Source organism: Hirundo rustica, chromosome 24 (assembly GCF_015227805.2).
Source record: "Hirundo rustica isolate bHirRus1 chromosome 24, bHirRus1.pri.v3, whole genome shotgun sequence".
In the NCBI taxonomy this organism is placed as follows: Eukaryota; Metazoa; Chordata; class Aves; order Passeriformes; family Hirundinidae; genus Hirundo; species Hirundo rustica.
This window is the reverse complement of record NC_053473.1, coordinates 2,913,398-2,929,792: the sequence shown is the minus strand read 5'-3', so window position 1 is coordinate 2,929,792 and position 16,395 is coordinate 2,913,398. Positions and strand designations below refer to the sequence as shown.

General features: G+C 49.1%; 1 protein-coding gene across 1 annotated transcript; it reads right to left on the bottom strand.

The window, feature by feature from the left end:
• Nucleotides 1–1,351: 1,351 nt before the first annotated feature.
• SYT6 (synaptotagmin 6) lies at nt 1,352–16,073 on the bottom strand. The gene is made up of 6 exons (XM_058423518.1): nt 15,982–16,073; nt 15,183–15,804; nt 10,931–11,051; nt 9,909–10,080; nt 8,834–8,984; nt 1,352–2,875 (listed from the first exon to the last, which is right to left on the bottom strand). The coding sequence occupies exons 1-6, from the start codon at nt 16,071–16,073 to the stop codon at nt 2,804–2,806; spliced, it is 1,230 nt and encodes a 409-aa protein (XP_058279501.1). The 3' UTR covers nt 1,352–2,803.
• Nucleotides 16,074–16,395: the final 322 nt, after the last annotated feature.

Here is a 16,395-nt window from a genome sequence, read left to right as displayed (position 1 = left end):
TAAAAAAAAAAATAAATGAAAGGAAGGCCTGGGACTGCTCCACATGTTTATTTTGCTTGCAGTACTCAATAAAAGAGGCCATTCATTTGTGGCTGCTCGCAGCAGCATCCTCCCCTTTGCAGCCACCTCCAAAGGAGCCCAGCACGGCCGAGCCTCCCGCGGGACGTGGCCCTGGGGTCACCCTCCTTATTTTGCTTGGAAAGAATTGAAATGTTTCTGTGAGTTTCTATCCCAGGGTCGAGAGCAGCAAGTGAGGAGCAAGAAAACAACTCAGCAGATCTCGGCACATCACTCGTGCCGGGCTCAGCTCCTTCCCAGGGCTCTGATCCCCCCCTGGATGAAGGGGGATGTGTGGGGCTCGTCCCCACGAGTGGCTGTGACAAACACACAATGGGCTGATTATCCCCTGCCTGAGGGATGTGGCAAAATCACAGCATTTAAAATATAAAATATAAATGTTGTTGTTGGGGGGGGAGTTTGAGCCAAGCAGGCGTGGGTGTTATTCACCAGCGTGAGATCCCGTTTTCCAGCAATGCAAGTGACAGCCAGTATTGAGTGGAAATTGATTATCTGTGTGAAGAAGGAATTAAAAATAGCAGCTTTGTGTCAAACCCCACGTATGTTTTGACTAAATCCTCGATAACAAGGAGAATGGATAAAAGATGGAGATTATATGGAGAGCGCCAAAACCCAAAAAGCCTGGATTAGAGAAGAAAAGGATTTGAGTGGGTTGCTGCAATTAATGATCCTCAAGTGCCAGCAGCTGGGACTGCTGTGGCTTCTTCTGGGGACGTCTTGTCCTTAGGTTTGCCAACCTGCCAGAGGCACTGCCAGCTCCCTGCCCTGCTCCCCTGAGGCTCCTCCAGCCCAGGAAAAGGCCCAGGGGCTCGTGGCCAGTGTTTGACCCACCCGGTCAATCAGTTTTAGTGGTCAGAAACTCCTCCCCTTAATTAAGCACGGGACATTCCCGGGAAGGGTGATGGTCTCAGAAGGGTTGTCCTCCCCTTGTTCCCCGGCAGAAGCCCTCAGAACACTCTGTGCTGGGAAATTAATGCAGTTTTACCACTTTTTTTGTCGCAGTGTTCTTTGGATATACATTTTTTGCTGGTGCAGCCGGTGCTGAGCTGCTGCCCCGGGGGTGGTGTGAGGGTCCCAGCCCAGGCAGGAGCTGCAGCGCCAAGATCTGCTCCAAATGACTCCTTGTGCCCTTGCCCAGCCCCACACCCTGCCAGGCTCTGTCATGATCGCGTTTTATGGCGCCCACTGCGATCACTGCGCCCGTCCAAAACCACGCAACGCGCAATCCCTGCTCCCGCAGGAGGAAACACTTCACCAGACGGGGCAGCGATTACAAATAAAACCATTTTATTGAGTTTCTGCTCCTATAGCATGTGGCACATAAAGAGAATTAAGACACAAGGTGTGATGGGGAACGATGTATTTACCCTTCACTGGACAGAGGATTCATCTCACCCAGGAGCAATGCGAACACCCCTCTGCCAGCCGTGCTGTGCAGGGGTGACACGGTGACATCCGGGAGAACGGGAGCTGGAGCTGACCTGAGGATTGCGGCTGATGAGCACAGTCCTGCTGACCTGAGGGGAGGAGAGCCGGCTGCCTCGCTCAGAAATTCTGCCTCGAAACCAAAATATTTGCTTTCGCCTAATTTAATTAGGGTGGAATAAACAGCACTAACTCAGAGAAAAATCCAGGATGAGAAAGTGTCCAAAATCCACAGCTGGCTGATAAAGATCAGCTGATTTAGCTGTAAAGCCAGTACTTGGGATATTCTAACTTCATTCTGGGCCTCTGCAGCCAAGGAACCAGCAGAGCTTCGTTTTTTATTTTTCCATAACTTGACCTTCCTTTCAGGGCTTGGGCTGAGAAACTTTATTCTTTAAGGAAGTGCTGACAGTCTTAAGAAAAAAAGATTGGAAGCTTTTTTTAGCATCGGTCATGTTTCTGTATTTCCCTTTCCCCCTTGGGTCACCCTTTATTACTTGGATGAGACAAGAATTTGAGATTCAGTGGTCATGCAGGGCTGTCACCCTTTTCTGTAACATCTTCCCCTTTTTTTTGTGAATCCCACCTGTGGCAACGCTGTTCCCTCCACTCCAGATAACGCAGGGATGTCCTGGGGGATGAGCAGCAGCTACAAAGGGGGCTGAAGAAAAACTGTTCATGCAAATAGCTCTGGGGAGACTTCAGATACAGGGGAAAAAAACCCAGGGTTCCCCTCCTGAGGAATCAACAGCACTTTTTTTAAAATATATGACAAAAGGAATTGTGGGGTACACACTTCACAAACTTCTAAGAGCTCATGGACACCTCTACATGAACAGGAAACCCGGGGACACTCTGCAGGGCTGGGGCTGACCACGAGGAAGGAGCTGCCGGTGGCTTGGAAGAGTCTCTCCCATCTTCTGCCACGGCTTTCCAGTGGCCACTGTCCCGGCCACCTCTGCTCTCTGCAGACACCTCCTCGCCCCTTTCCTGCCTTTGCGCACACTAAAAATTATTTTACACATTATTTTACAGACCAAACTCCCGGCACGCATCTCAGTCCGCCTTCTCCCTCTGGAAACAGATCCGTACAGCAAAAGCCACGAAAATAACATCACCTTGGGAGACATATTAGACAAAAACATATTTGACCACGAAACGGGTTTCTACCTTTACTTACGCAGGAACAACTAGACCGGAAAGTCCCGCTGCTGCCACCGCCCCTCAGCAACCACTGAGACTGAAGGCCAAGTGCAAAAATTACTTGGTTTAGTCCCATTTTGCCGTTCCCTGCCCCGGATCACGGCGTGGGGGGTGGTTTGGGGGAGGGACAGGAGCCCTGGCTGTCGAAGCTCGCTGCCCGGCCGTGCCACTGCGGGACAGAAGAGAAATCCAGTTAAGCAAACAGCAGGGATTATAGCTGGGATTATTCCCAATCCCAAAAATATCTGGGATTACACCCAATCCCGCAGCGTGCAGGACTTTTGGACAACTAATTAATATGATTAAGTGGAAGCCATTTATTGTTTACGTGAAGTTATATTGATACGTTTTAAAACTATTGTCCATGCGATTATTCATTACTTGGTTGGTGCCTCTCTTGGGTTCAGCATGCACTTTTTAGGAAATGTGATTGGTTACAGTCTAGTGCTTTGTGGCCTTTCTTTATCTAGTTCTTGCAGTCTCGGTATTCTGCTTCTCAGCCTCTTCTGTCATATTTTGGAACAGTTCATGTCTTAGTAACCTTGACGAATTCCAGAGGGTTTTGATAAGAATGACTAAAGATGGTTTGGCTGGAGCACGCTGTGGCCTCAGCTGTTCAAATGCACTGCTGCAGCAGCACCATGCAGTCCGTCTCCTCTTCCTCAGTACTCCCATCCAATCCCATCCCATCCCACCCCATCCCATCCCATCCCATCCCATCCCATCCCATCCCATCCCATCCCATCCCATCCCATCCCATCCCATCCCATCCCATCCCATCCCACTCCTGCCCCTCTGTGTTCTCTCATCTGCTCTACAAGTTCCAACTTACACAACGCCCGTGTTTAACCACTCAGGAGGAACTGCTGAACAATTTACTTTATTGCTTTGTAAATCAATTCCCAATTGTGAGGATTCCTCACCAAAAAAATAAAAGGAAAATAAACAGTGTCTGTGTGTGCTGTGAAGACAAAGTGCTCTCAGCTCTTCCCTGCTTTATTGCTGTTGTCTTTTCAGTTTAAAAATACTGTCTAAGCTCAGAAGAACTTGAGTCTTTCCAGTCTGGTAATTTTACTCCACAGCAGCTCTGTCCACAGCACCAGAGACATTTCTCAAAGGGAAAATCAGATCAGAGACTCGGTGGATGAAGCAAACTTTTTTTTTTTTTTGCCATACTTAAGGGATCATAAATTATTTGTCATCTGCCTTGGGGGCTGTTATCATAATTCAAACCCATTATTCCTGAAGCTCTTGAGCAATTGCCCATCTCACCATCTTGTTATATTAAATTCCAGTGACAAATGATAGACATCTCCCAGAGACAATGGGAGGCAGAATTTCCACTGCCTGCATCAATTCCCTCCCCTCCCACATCAGCAGAAACTCCTTGCTGGTTGATATTAATGTTTAAGCGTGTATGAAATTCATTTCTCTGGGTGAAAACTCACTTGGGAGACCAGACCTCAGCCTTGCCTTGGCAAAGCCATCTCAAAAGAAAACGAGAGAACAGCAGCCTGGTGCTCGCAGGGAGGCTGAGCAGGGCTAGGAGGCCCTTGCAGGTGCTCCGTGGGTTTGGAGTGGTCAGAAATGTCACCAATTCGACCAATTTCCTTCCCCAAAGAGAGCAGTCAGTGTAAAATAACTCACTGCCCAGGTTTGCATTGAACAGCCTGTATTTCATCAGGGCCGAGCAGAAATTAATGAATGAAGAAGATGAGAAGCTCGTCCTGCCAAACAGCTGCCATAAGGTAAAGAAACGCTTTCTTCTGTGTTTCTCATGTTAGAAAAATTGGCTAAAAATCCCTGAGAAATTGATAAAACGGGTACAACCTCCCTGTGAGGATTGCCAATGAACAGATTGCAGAAATTACAACAGAAATGGGCTTTTGGCAGAGCCTTCCCCATGCTCTTTGCCTCGTGCTGTCTGCATGACAATGACAGCGTTGCTACTCCAAAAATGTGGTGAAAACTCTTCCAAGGACAGGTTCAAATGAGCAGAGAGAGGAACCTGGAGATGCTTTTCCTTCATTTAATTGGAAAAGGTTGGCCATGCATCGTGTAGCCAGCAGTCGGAAACCGGGACCAGTCCAATCAAAATTAAACAGGCCCACAAGTCTGGAAGAGCTTTTCTTTAACGACAAATGATTATTCTTCATTATGGGCGTGACTTGGCTCTCAAGCAGAGGTATCAGTTTTTATCTGGAGCAATGTTTTAAACAAACAAATGCTCCCCCGTTGAACGTCAGAGGCACTTGGCAACATCAAAGCCCCGTTTTGCATCGCGCTGATGATGCGACTCCACGATACCAGGTTTTGTCTTTCACAGACGACAGGGAAAACCCCCGTTTTCAGAAGTTCCCCTCAAAGCCTGGAAGAACGAGATGCAATTTTCTATTCCCCTTTGTGCACACATCCCTGAGCCTGGCTGAGGGGTGGAGGAATGCAGAAGGAGCAAGGGTGGGGTGGCTGAAGCAGCCGGGGAGGGAGCAGCTGCCAGCGGGGCCTCGGGGCTGAACGCTGGGAACAACTTGTGCTGAGGGGAAGAATTTATTGTCAGAATAACCCCACAAAGAGGGATTCTCCCTTTCTGCTCAGAAACTCGCCTTCTGAACATCTGTGTGAGGAGGATAGCGCTTAAAAGCCTGTAATTAATGATTCATTTGCACATGTTCTCCATGTTCCCTCTTTAATGATGATGGTCATTAGAGAAGTGCCGTCATTATGGTTTGTTATTCACTGTTGATAAATATGGAGCAACCAAAGACATGATGTGCATCTGAAGTGTTTCCCTTTTCACTGGAGCCTTTTCCAGCAGTGAAAGCGAAGAGGGAGCGGCACCAGCTCGTGGAGGAAGGGCCCAAGTTGGTGTTGGCACAGAAATGAGGGGCTGAGCCATGTTAGCCCAGCACTGTGGCTGCTGGGACAGGCTGGAGCTGCCCGGGTTCTCATGGTGGACAAAGAATCATGGCACAACACAGGAGGAGGCTGCTGGTCCTACACCATGGACACAACCAACCATCCATCCATCCCTCCATCCATCCATCCCTCCATCCATCCATCCATCCATCCATCCATCCATCATCCATCCATCCATCCATCCATCCATCCATCCATCCATCCCTCCATCCATCATCCATCCATCCATCCATCCATCCCTCCATCCATCATCCATCCATCCATCCATCCACCCATCCATCCATCCATCCCTCCTTCCATCCATCCATCCATCCCTCCATCCCTCCATCCCTCCATCCCTCCATCCATCCCTGCTGTGGCAGGGTAAGGGGCTCAGGGCTGGGCCATCCTCCTGAAGCAGCACAGCTCTGGTGACATTTTCCTGGTAAATTCACCAGAAATTGTGACTCTGGGCTGCAGTCAAAATACGGTGGGAGCTCCTTCTCCTGATTTTCCAAGGCGCATCAGGCAGGGTGTTGATTAGCAAAGAAATTCCACATTCCCACACTTTTCTCCCCGCTGAGTGGTGGGGAGGGGGTGGGACCCCAAGCCCAGCACGGGGCGATGGCAGTGCCTGGAGCAGCTCCGTGTCCCTGCTCCAGTCACTCCTCCCTCCATTTAGACATCAAAGGGACAATTCAATCCCGGCTCCCTCGCCTCGGTTTGAGGTCAAGCACTCAATCAGGAGAGGCTTGGATGGAGCCAGAAGCTGTTACTGATGGTCAGAGGGCGCAGAGACCATCACGAGCATCCACTGGGAAGCAAACGCTCCATTTGCTGCTGCCCGGCAAAAACGCGCTTGGAAGGTGAAGATAAAGACGAAGAGGAAGATGAAGACAAAGAGGAAGATGAAAATGATGGCTCAGGATGCCAGCACAGCCCGAGTTCACCCCCACAGAGGGTGAGGAAGGCATGAAATACCCCCAGCATCCTTGGGACAGACGGACAGAGAGCCAGCAGCCCACAGAGCCTGGAAGGATGGAGCAGCTGCACCGACACCCAGAGCTGCGATTACAGGACCAAAACCCCAAATGTCTTTTCAAAGATACCCAAACAAAACGTGGGAAAGATGATGCAATGTCTTGTAACCAACAAATACCATTTCCCGTTAATTTCTCTCCAGGAGCCTGTGCCTTTTCTGTTCGGTTTTTCTTTTAGGCTGCACTGGGGATTTGCAGACAGCAGTGCTAAAACCTAAAAGGGCAAATAAACACAGGGACCATTTGCTTGCTGGCTCTGTGTACCAGTTTGTGGCAGAAATACCAGAACAGATGATCAGAGGGTTTTTTTCTTTCCTTTTAAGCAGAACTCCTGACCTGTGCACTGGGGGGTGAAGTGATTCACTCAGGTTTTTTTTCCAGAGTCTTGGGGGCTCAGCCATGGTTTTCAAAGTATATTTTAAAAGGTGAGTCATCTTCCATGTCTTCCTTGGTTTCTCTGTGTTTCATCAGAACAATAATGACTTTTTTTACTTTTTCCTCAGTGATTTTCAAAAACTTTACAGGAGTTTTTCTTTCAAAACCCCACCTGCATCTGAAAAACAATGCAGTAAAGCCATAAAAATTGCAGCCTGGAGAAGGAACTCCTGCCCCTGGGTCAGCCATGGCAGCTGGAGTCACACAGTGAGGGTGCTACAGAGGCCAAGAGATCAAATGAGAGATCAATTCCATTTCTGCTGAAGTCTTGTGGCTGCTGGTGCCCCCTCCCCATGGCAGTGGGAGGTGACACACAGAGCCTGCCCAGGGTCAGGATCAGGGGAATGAAATCCTGGCACTGCTCAGCACCCAAAGGCAGAGTTAGCACTGCACAAATATTGCACAAGGGTTTAATTCTGCTCTGATTCACCCCAGCCCTGCACAGCTGATCCCTGTGCTGATTCACAGCGGTGCAAGCTGAGCTCACAGATCACCTCAGAGGAGGGAGGGTGGATTTTCAGGTGTCCATTGGCTGTTATATCCACCTCCACTCTGTCTTAAGCTAAAATACCAGCCTCCAGGTTTTCCTTTGTGTGTAATCAATCCGGGCTGGGACAGAGGGCACTGAGCACGAACTGACTTCTTAATCATACAATGGTTTGTGCTGGGAAGGAACTTAAAGCTCAACCAGTCCCACTCACTGCCATGGCAGGGACACCTTCCACTGTCCCAGGCTGCTCCAAGCCCTGTCCAGCCTGGCCTTGGACACTTCCAGGGATCCAGGGGCAGCCACAGCTGCTCTGGGCACCCTGTGCCAAGGCCTCCCCAGCCCTTCTTGTCAGAGGGAAGAGCAGATTTTGAAGAAAGGGAGGGTCTATACACTAATTCACACTGCTGTGGAGTCTCAGCAAGCCCAGGGTCTGCCTTTCAGTGCAGCTCAGCACTGAACTTAAAGGGAAAAATTAGATGCTTTTGGTTAAGTACTTATTCTGAGGCTTAGAGGAGAAAATACCTCCTCAGCCCCAGATACATTGGGAGGTTTTATTGCCTTTATTATCGTATCACTGGCCTCAAGTGCTGGTGCTTTTTGCTCATACTTGAAGTGTCAAAGGCGTGTCTGCCCTTTTCCACATCTCTGTCCTCCAGATATTATGACCTAAATCAGGCAGAGCCAAAGAGCTCTATAGAAGCGTGAGAAATTGGAGTGCAGGGGGGAAGAAAATGCAAGAGATGGTCGAAATGGTACCCGGGCATTTCAGCCCTATTTTATCATCTGGGGCTGCATCAAGTCAATCTCTTTCTCTGGAGATGCTTAGAGCAATTACATTTGTTCTATTTATTCTCCCTCAAAGGCTCGGAGATGAGTCAACAGAAAAATCTTTTAGGATTAAAAATTGAAACTTGAAATAGGCAATATCCCTGGACAATTTGTTCTGCAATCAGAGCAGCATTCTCTTTCCTTACTGCTCTCAATCTCTAATTTAAAAAGGAAAAGGAAAAAAAAGAAAAAGAAAAGAAAAAACCCCAAAATGTAACAGTCACATCTGTAAATACAGTTCCTCTCAGTCCTGCTCGCGAGCTCAAGGAGCTATTTCGAGGCAATACAGAAGTGCATGTTTTCTAGAGTTCATTTCTGGTGAGAAAATTCCCTCAGCTCTGCTCAGAAAATCCCAGGCGAGAGCAGGAGCTCTCTGAAAGCCTGGAGCCAGCCCAGTCCCACACAGGCACAGGCAGGAAGGGAAGGACAACCCACGCACCTCTTTGAAGGATTTCTTCACCTCCACCAGCGGGTGCCAGTGGGCGATGGGCTTCCGGGGGTAGGCCAGCATCTCGTTCCAGTGGTCTCTGCCCAGCCCCTCGGCGTTGACCCCCACGCGGCAAACCCCGATGATCTCATTGTGGCCCACCCTGAGGAACGGCAGAGAAGCAGCACCATCACCATCCATCCATCCAACCATCCATCCAACCATCCATCCATCCGTCCATCCATCCATCATCCATCCATCCATCCATCATCCATCCATCCAAACATCCATCCATCATCCATCCATCCATCCATCCATGCATCCATGCATGCATGCATGCATGCATGCATCCATCCATCCATCCATCCATCCATCCATCATCTATCCATCCATCCATCCATCCATCCATCCGTCCATCCATCCATCCATCCATCCGTCCATCCATCCATCATCCATCCATCCATCCATCCATCCATCCATCATCTATCCATCCATCCATCCATCCATCCATCATCCATCCATCCATCCATCCATCCATCCATCCATCCATCCATCCATCCATCCCTCCCTCCCTCCCTCCCTCCCTCCCTCCCTCAGGCTGCCCACACCTGGACCCCGCTGCTGTGAGCCTGGGTTGCTGTGTCTGCTCCAGCTCTGCCATCACCACAGGAAATGACAGCACTGTTCAGATTATTTCTGCAGGTCAGCCCAGACACAGAGGTGTGAGTGGTGCTCTCCAGCAAGAACCACCCCGGGTTCAGTAATGCATAATTCATACACCCAGGGCCGCTCAGACTGGCATTATTTGCTTTCTAAAATGGGTTGCAGGACACATAAATAACCAAGGGGAATGCGGAACTTGCTCGAGGAAATGCCATAAAGCAAGGACCAGCTTTGCCAAACTCGTTATTTTTCCATAACCATAAATATCAATGTCACTGTGGCAATAAATCACCAGAGACGGGTGGATACCACTGAGCTCTGCCATCGAGGCTGAGGAAAACACTGTGGAAAATTGCATTTGAGCAGGAAAATCTGCACCCAGTGGGACGCTGTGCCCTGCAGCTCTCCAGAGCCTCCCACCTACCGATCATAATCCATGACGGAGATAAGGAGGCTGACTTGATCCATGTTCTCGGGGGGAATGTCAAAGATTATTGCTTCATTGTAGGTGGGATTAAGTGTGTTTTTCTTTATGGTGGTTTTCTTCTTTTTCAGTCTTCGCCCGTCACAGAGCAAAGACACTTTGACATACGGATCTAGGGAGGAAGAGAGAGGAGAAGACCTTTTGTTGATGGAGGTGTGTTTCGTTACTTTTGCAATACAGAAATAGCTCCATCAGAGGATGGGCTGTGAGCTCCCATGAGCCAGAGATGCTCTTCAAATGGACTTTTAGAAAAAAGTTTGTTTGCAGACCAGTAAAATCCTCCATTTCTCACACTGATGTTGGTGATTGTGACCTGAGGTTCAGGCAGCAGAGAACCAGCACTGCATTTTTATTATTGCAGAAAGGCTGTGCTGGCTTCACCTGAAGTCTCAATCCTCAGACATTTCATATGGCATTAAGCTCCAGCAGAGCAGAAACATTTTTTGCAAAGGTCTCTGTTACTGCTTTTTGTACAATGAAATTCAAATACTCTGAAGTTCGTGTCCTGAAAAGAAACTGGGTTTTATGATGAAAACCAGAATTTGTGCATGCTGAATTTGCAAGTCAGCTCTTTGAAACTGCAAACAGTCTTCACATGGCTGCGATCCTCAGGTTTGACTACTGGCCACTCTACAGCACATTTCAGCAGGATTTATCCAGGTGGCCCATGATCCTTTCCTGATCTTGGGGTGAAAGAGTTGATTATGGCTGGAAAACATTCCAAGAGGTCTAAGTGTCCAACCCAAGAGCTGGATCAGAGCTCTGGCCCTGCAAACCCTCCAGCGGGATGGGAAACAAGCGACAGATAAATCTACTTTAAAAACTTTTTTTGCACCTAAAAGGCAGACAAAGCTTTTTCAGGTATTTCTGTGATGGTTCACCCACCATGTATTGAGGATACAGTGAGGGAAGAGGAGGAAATGTGGATGCAGGCGGATCCTCCTCAGGCACTCAACACCCACCTGAGTAACCTGTGATGTCCATAGCTTTGAGATTCCTGCATTTAATGACTGTTAAGGTGAGGCGACCTGCAGTTGGCAAATAACAAAGGGAAAACATGATCTCGCCCAGGTCCACGCTTTCCTTCAATAAAACAGAGAACACATTTTATTGGAACGGTGCAGAACCAGCCAGGTGCCTCCTCCCCACCCCAGCATTTCCTCTGTTCTGCCATTGGGAGCGAAGGGCACTTTATTTTATGGTGGTGATTCCAGTGCACCCCAACACGACTGGCTAAAAATGAATATAGAGAACAGGGAAAATAGGTGACACCTTCACATCTTAGTTAAAAACCATTTTCCTCTGCCTCAGTGGAGTCTGTGCTTCCTATTGCAACCTCCCAGCTCTGCACAGCTGATGCACAGCTGATGCACTCCTGCTGCACTGCTCACACAGAGGAGATGGGATATCTCACACCAAATCAATGCAGCGAGGAAATCGAATTAGTATCAAGTCTTGTTTGAATGTACAGTACGTGTCTCCCCTGCCTGGCTCCTCCAGGAATGTGACAAGCACAGCGAGGTGACAGAAGGATGAGCTCCTGACATGCAGTAGTGTCGTGTTCTCTGGCTGTGCACCGCAAAAATCTCCTCAGAAACTTCCCGTGACAGCCAGTGCCATCAGTTCATAACATCACAGACTGGTTTGGGTTGGAAGAGACCTTGAACATCTTCTAGATTCAATCCCCTGCCGAGGGCAGGGATGAATTCAGTAATAAAAGTTTGTGACTGACAGCACTCAGCATTTCTGCATAAAATGAAAATGTCTTTGAGAAACACAGTGGTTTTCTCTGAAGCTGGACGTGAGGTTTTGGGCAGTTACCGACTAGTAGGGCAAAGCTTTAAACCAGAAGACAACCAAGGAGGGTCTGTTGAGCTTTTAGTTCGTGATGTGTCCACATTTGGACCACCAAGCCCTCTGAGATGCCCTCAAGGAGCTGGCGCAGCGTGGGGCTGTGGGAGTATAGATGGGGAATTAACCAGCAGATGGCACTCAGAAATGTTTGGTACTTTAGCATTGCACAGAGGCCAACACAATTTACTCTTTTAGTGCCCCACCAAATAACTTTTATCCATGGCTCTTAGCACTCCTTGTACCTGCAGCTTCATCGACTACACTTCCTAAAAGCTCTTTCCATCATTGCCTTGCCCATGGGAATTCAGGGAAAAATAAACAAACCAAATGTCTTATTTAAACTAGAAAGAATCGTTATCCGAAGTCAGCAGAAAGATTTCCAAACACCTTCTAAAAATGGATTAAAAAAAAAAAAAAATCTTATTTTCTACATACAGATCCCACATCTGTAGAGCAAACAACCAGTTTATTTTTGGAAACAGTGCATTTGATTCCTTTCAATGTGATATAATGATCTACTGAAAAGAAATTGTAGCTGTTAGGAGTAGAGTGATGGAACTAGAAAGACAAGTAAATGCACTTAAAGCTTTGCTAAGTGTTAGGGGAATAGATCTTGTTGATGGATGAGGTTTTTGCCAAATTATTTCCTGCTCATTCCCAGGTAAGGCAAAGATTAAATCTTTATTCCACTTAGATGTGCAGAATACTAATGAATATTATATAAAATTTTGATTGGATCTGTTCTTTCATGCTTTCTTTGTTCTTAGTTGGTGTGGGAGGGACGAGGGCCGGAGACCTCGGACCAGATGTCAGGAGAGAGCAGCCCTGTGAGATGGTGAGAGCACCCTCAGGACACAATCTCATCTTCTATTCCTCTCCTTGCACTGAGAGGACCCGTTCAGGGTATAAAATGAACATAAATTGTTCTTTGACCTCGTTGCATCAGGTCAAGAGATTTTTCTTTGCAACCATAAATACAAGAGAGCAAAGCGTGTCCTGTGGGTACATTATTTTCTTGCAGATTATAGACATTGGGACATTTCCAAAATTCTTATCAGTACCTTTTAGGAAATAATGGAAGCTCGGAATCAATAGACTTGAAACCAAAGACGTTTCCCTGATTCACAAGCTGTAGAATCATTAATTAAGTAGCTGAGTGCTGGCTATTTGACCAGATCAGTGCTCAAGTGTGTTCCTACCCTCTTACCCACACCACTGATCTCATGCATTATTAGGCACCCAGAGCTTTCTTGGGGTTTTATGCAAACTGTATTTACCCTTCTCAGTTTTGATTAAGCAGAAATGTCCTTGGGTGTGCTACAGCTGGCTGAGATGCTCCAGGAGCAGCACATTCCTTAAGAATGGCACGGAGAGGATGAGGGGATGGAGGCACACCTGGTGCTGGACGTGCCTGTGGCAGCTCTGCTGGGCTGCTGAACAGCACATCTTGGGCATGGGGTTGGCTCTGCTCCCCTCACACCTTCTCTGGAGGCTTTTCCCTCAACAGCTGGTGTGTCTCCACCTGCTTTTGTGGGGGTTTTCCCTCATTAAATGAGGTTATTTAGCCAGGAAAACCGCTATTGCCTGCAGAACCAACAGGCAGTTTCCTCCAGGAGGCATCGGCACATCAGGGGCACTTTGCCCCCCTCCAGCAGCCCCTCTCAGGGTGAAGGATGTGCCTGGTGCCCGCTTGCCTCTCTGCCAGCATCTCTGCTTTCATCACCATCCATCAACCACAACAGCCGTGGCTGTGTGCGGGTTGGAAGCCAAGAGCTGTGAGCACCCTGCTAACTCAAACTGCTGCTTTCCTCACGGCTGATCCTGCGCCTCCTTCCCGCAGCCCTCCCGGGCAAGATGCTCAGAAGGCAGCAGAGCAGCAGCTCCCAGCACGCTGCCAGCGCTGCCCCAGAGCTCCTGGCAGGCACCGCCTCCACCCCTGCGTCCCCAGGCCGGCCAAAGCTCTCCGTGCCCTCCCAGGATGGCTCCAGCCACCTTCCAGGGTGATGTGCTGCTGCACCCCGTGTCCCCTGAGTGCCCTGGGACCGTGTTGGGCACAGCAGCACAGGGCACGGGGCTGGGCACACCTGCTGGGCTTCACAGAGCTGTCAGAAAGTTCTGAACAGCCTGCAGCAGAAGAACGAGCACTGCTGGAAGTCACCAAGGGGTACAGCTGGTGGGGAACACGGTGCTGGGAAAAAGTTACCAAGCAAATGTCTCCTGGCACCGCTGGCCATAAATATAAATGAATAAATATTTATGTTTGACAGTTCCCTCCTCGGCACAGAAAGCAGGGGAGGAAAGGTATGGTTTGAGCTATGAGGGAAGCTGCAGGACAGATTTTTGCAAGTTGTGGCGTTCTGCCAGTCGCCAGGAAAGATGTGACAGGGCCCACGCTTCCAGCCACAGGGGTGGGGATGTCTCATCTCTCAGCAATAACAACGTGAAATGACAATGGCAATGGCTGATTTGGTGTCCAGCTGCAGAGCAGGTCAATCGTTCATTCGCCCTGGGGACCAGCCAGATCCTCCTGGGAAGGCAGTGGAGGAGCAGACAGCTATTATGGAGAGGTTAAAGTCACTGCTCTGCACTCAGTGATCAGTGTGAGCTCTCGGATTCTCCTGCCAGCTCCATGTGACACGGGAGGGGCTGGGACTTTTCCTCTCTGAGATTGGCTTCTCTTCCAGAGGGAATTCAACAGAACTACTAAAAGACCCAAATCCAGCTCTGGAAGAGCTGCCAGCAGCACATCCCAAGGGCTGGTACTGACCCCTCAGAGCTCTTCCTTACTGTGATCATGTGATGCCCTAAGCTTTTAGCTTTTATATTTTCAGATCCTGTACTGCATGACTCTGAACTCCACACAGAGTGTCAGGAAGCTCTCTTCACATTTTGGGCCAACAAAACAATCCTTCAGGCCTGAGAACCACAGACATCCTCTGCCTCAGACCCTGAAAACTATAAACAAAAGTGACTCCTGGGTGTGGAAGCAAACAGGGGACTATGACTTCATTACCTGAAGCTGTAATTGGAGAATTAACCCCTGATATGCAAATAGACCAGACTTACATCTGTCTGAGAGACTTGTGGCCATCGTCCGTCATGGGTGTAGCCTCTGGGAGGATTTTGACTGCCCAAGGTGTATCTGTTGAAGGCCTTTAGTAAATAAAGGCATTTTATTTTCCTAACTCTGCCTAGCCTCTGCTCTAGGTGGCCACTCCAAGGCATCACAGGTGCATGTGGCACAGAGCTGTGCCGAGGCTGCGGGTCCCTGGGGCTAACAGGGGGCAAGGAACCCATCAGCTGGGTTCGTGAAGGGTTCAGCCCTGCGCAGAACGCCCACCCTGCCCAGCAGACACTCACCGTCGTGGCGTACTGAATGTCCCTCCAGATGGAAGTCTCCCGGGAGAGGTCTGAGTCCTCGAACAGGTTCTCCAAGATAACTTCTCCTATCATGTCGTGCCTGGAGAACCTGTCAAAGTCAAAGACGCTCAGGTGGAGCTTCCTGCTCGCCAGCTCCTCGTGGGGCACGGGGAAGTGGAAGGACTCGTCGAAGGTGGGGTTCAGAGTCTTCCTGTGCACCCGCGTCTGGAACTTGCGCTTGCGGTCGGGCAGGAGGTAGATCTTCACGTAGGGATCCGAGCTGCCGCAGAAGTCTTTGGCTGGCAAGTCAAAAGCCCTGAGGATTCGGACAGTCAGCGTCTCGTTCTCGTAGTCGTACTTGAGAGTGAAGTTGATTTTCCCACAGGTTTTCTCCGCCTCTTTCTTGGTGTCCTCGGTGTCCAGAGTCTTCTGTTTGTAGAGCTCGGGCTTGATGCGGCCGATGCTGGTGGGCTGCTCGGCCACGGCCGGCGAATCCAGGCCGTAATCCATGCTGGACACGTGCATCTGCCGGGGCAGGTGCCTCTTGAAGGAGATGTGCCTGCAGGGGGAAGACACCAACAGCTCTGTGGGTTTCCAAGGACGTGGCTCTCCTTTTCCACCCCTGGACTCAGACAGCAAGAGAGCACAGGAAGAGTTCCGTAGGTGCTCCCGACCTCTGCGCTGAAACCGCGTGTGCTACGGAGGTGAGCAGAGGGGATCACCTCCAAAAACCTTCAAGGAACTAATCCAGCGCATTTCTTAAGCTCCAGCGTATTTGCCACAAGCTGTGTTTTCTCACCTGAGGCACAAGTCACAGCCCCCAGCTGAACAGATGGGCCCCAACAGCTCCTCACCCAAACCACAGACAGCACCACGTGGAGACTTCCCCATCTGCAGTCCTTACACTTCCAAGATACTGGAATGAAGCTCTCTCAGGCAGAAAAAACAAACAAAACAAAAACAAACCCCCCAAACAAAACGAAAACAAAAACAAACCAACAAAAACATCAATAACACCAAACCAAAACAAATGAAAAAAACAAACCCAAAACAAACAAACAAACAAAAACACACTATTTTTTTTATTTTTTATTTTTGGTGAGACAACCACGACCAGTTCAGGAGCTGAGGCTTTATTCATAGAACCACAGAATGGTTTGGGTTCAGAGGGTTTTAAAGCTCCCCTCATCGCATCCCCTGCCACAGGCAGGGA

Excerpts from the sequence above, each read along its gene's own strand:
- SYT6 (XM_058423518.1), bottom strand. The coding sequence starts at position 16,073 with ATGGGGAAGTCTCCACGTGGTGCTGTCTGTGGTTTGGGTGAGGAGCTG. Across the intron at positions 11,052-15,182 it reads ACATTCAGTACGCCACGACG|GAAAGCGTGGACCTGGGCGA; the intron begins GTGAGTGTCTGC and ends GTTTTATTGAAG. Across the intron at positions 10,081-10,930 it reads GGACATCACAGGTTACTCAG|ATCCGTATGTCAAAGTGTCT; the intron begins GTGGGTGTTGAG and ends CTTCCTCCCTAG.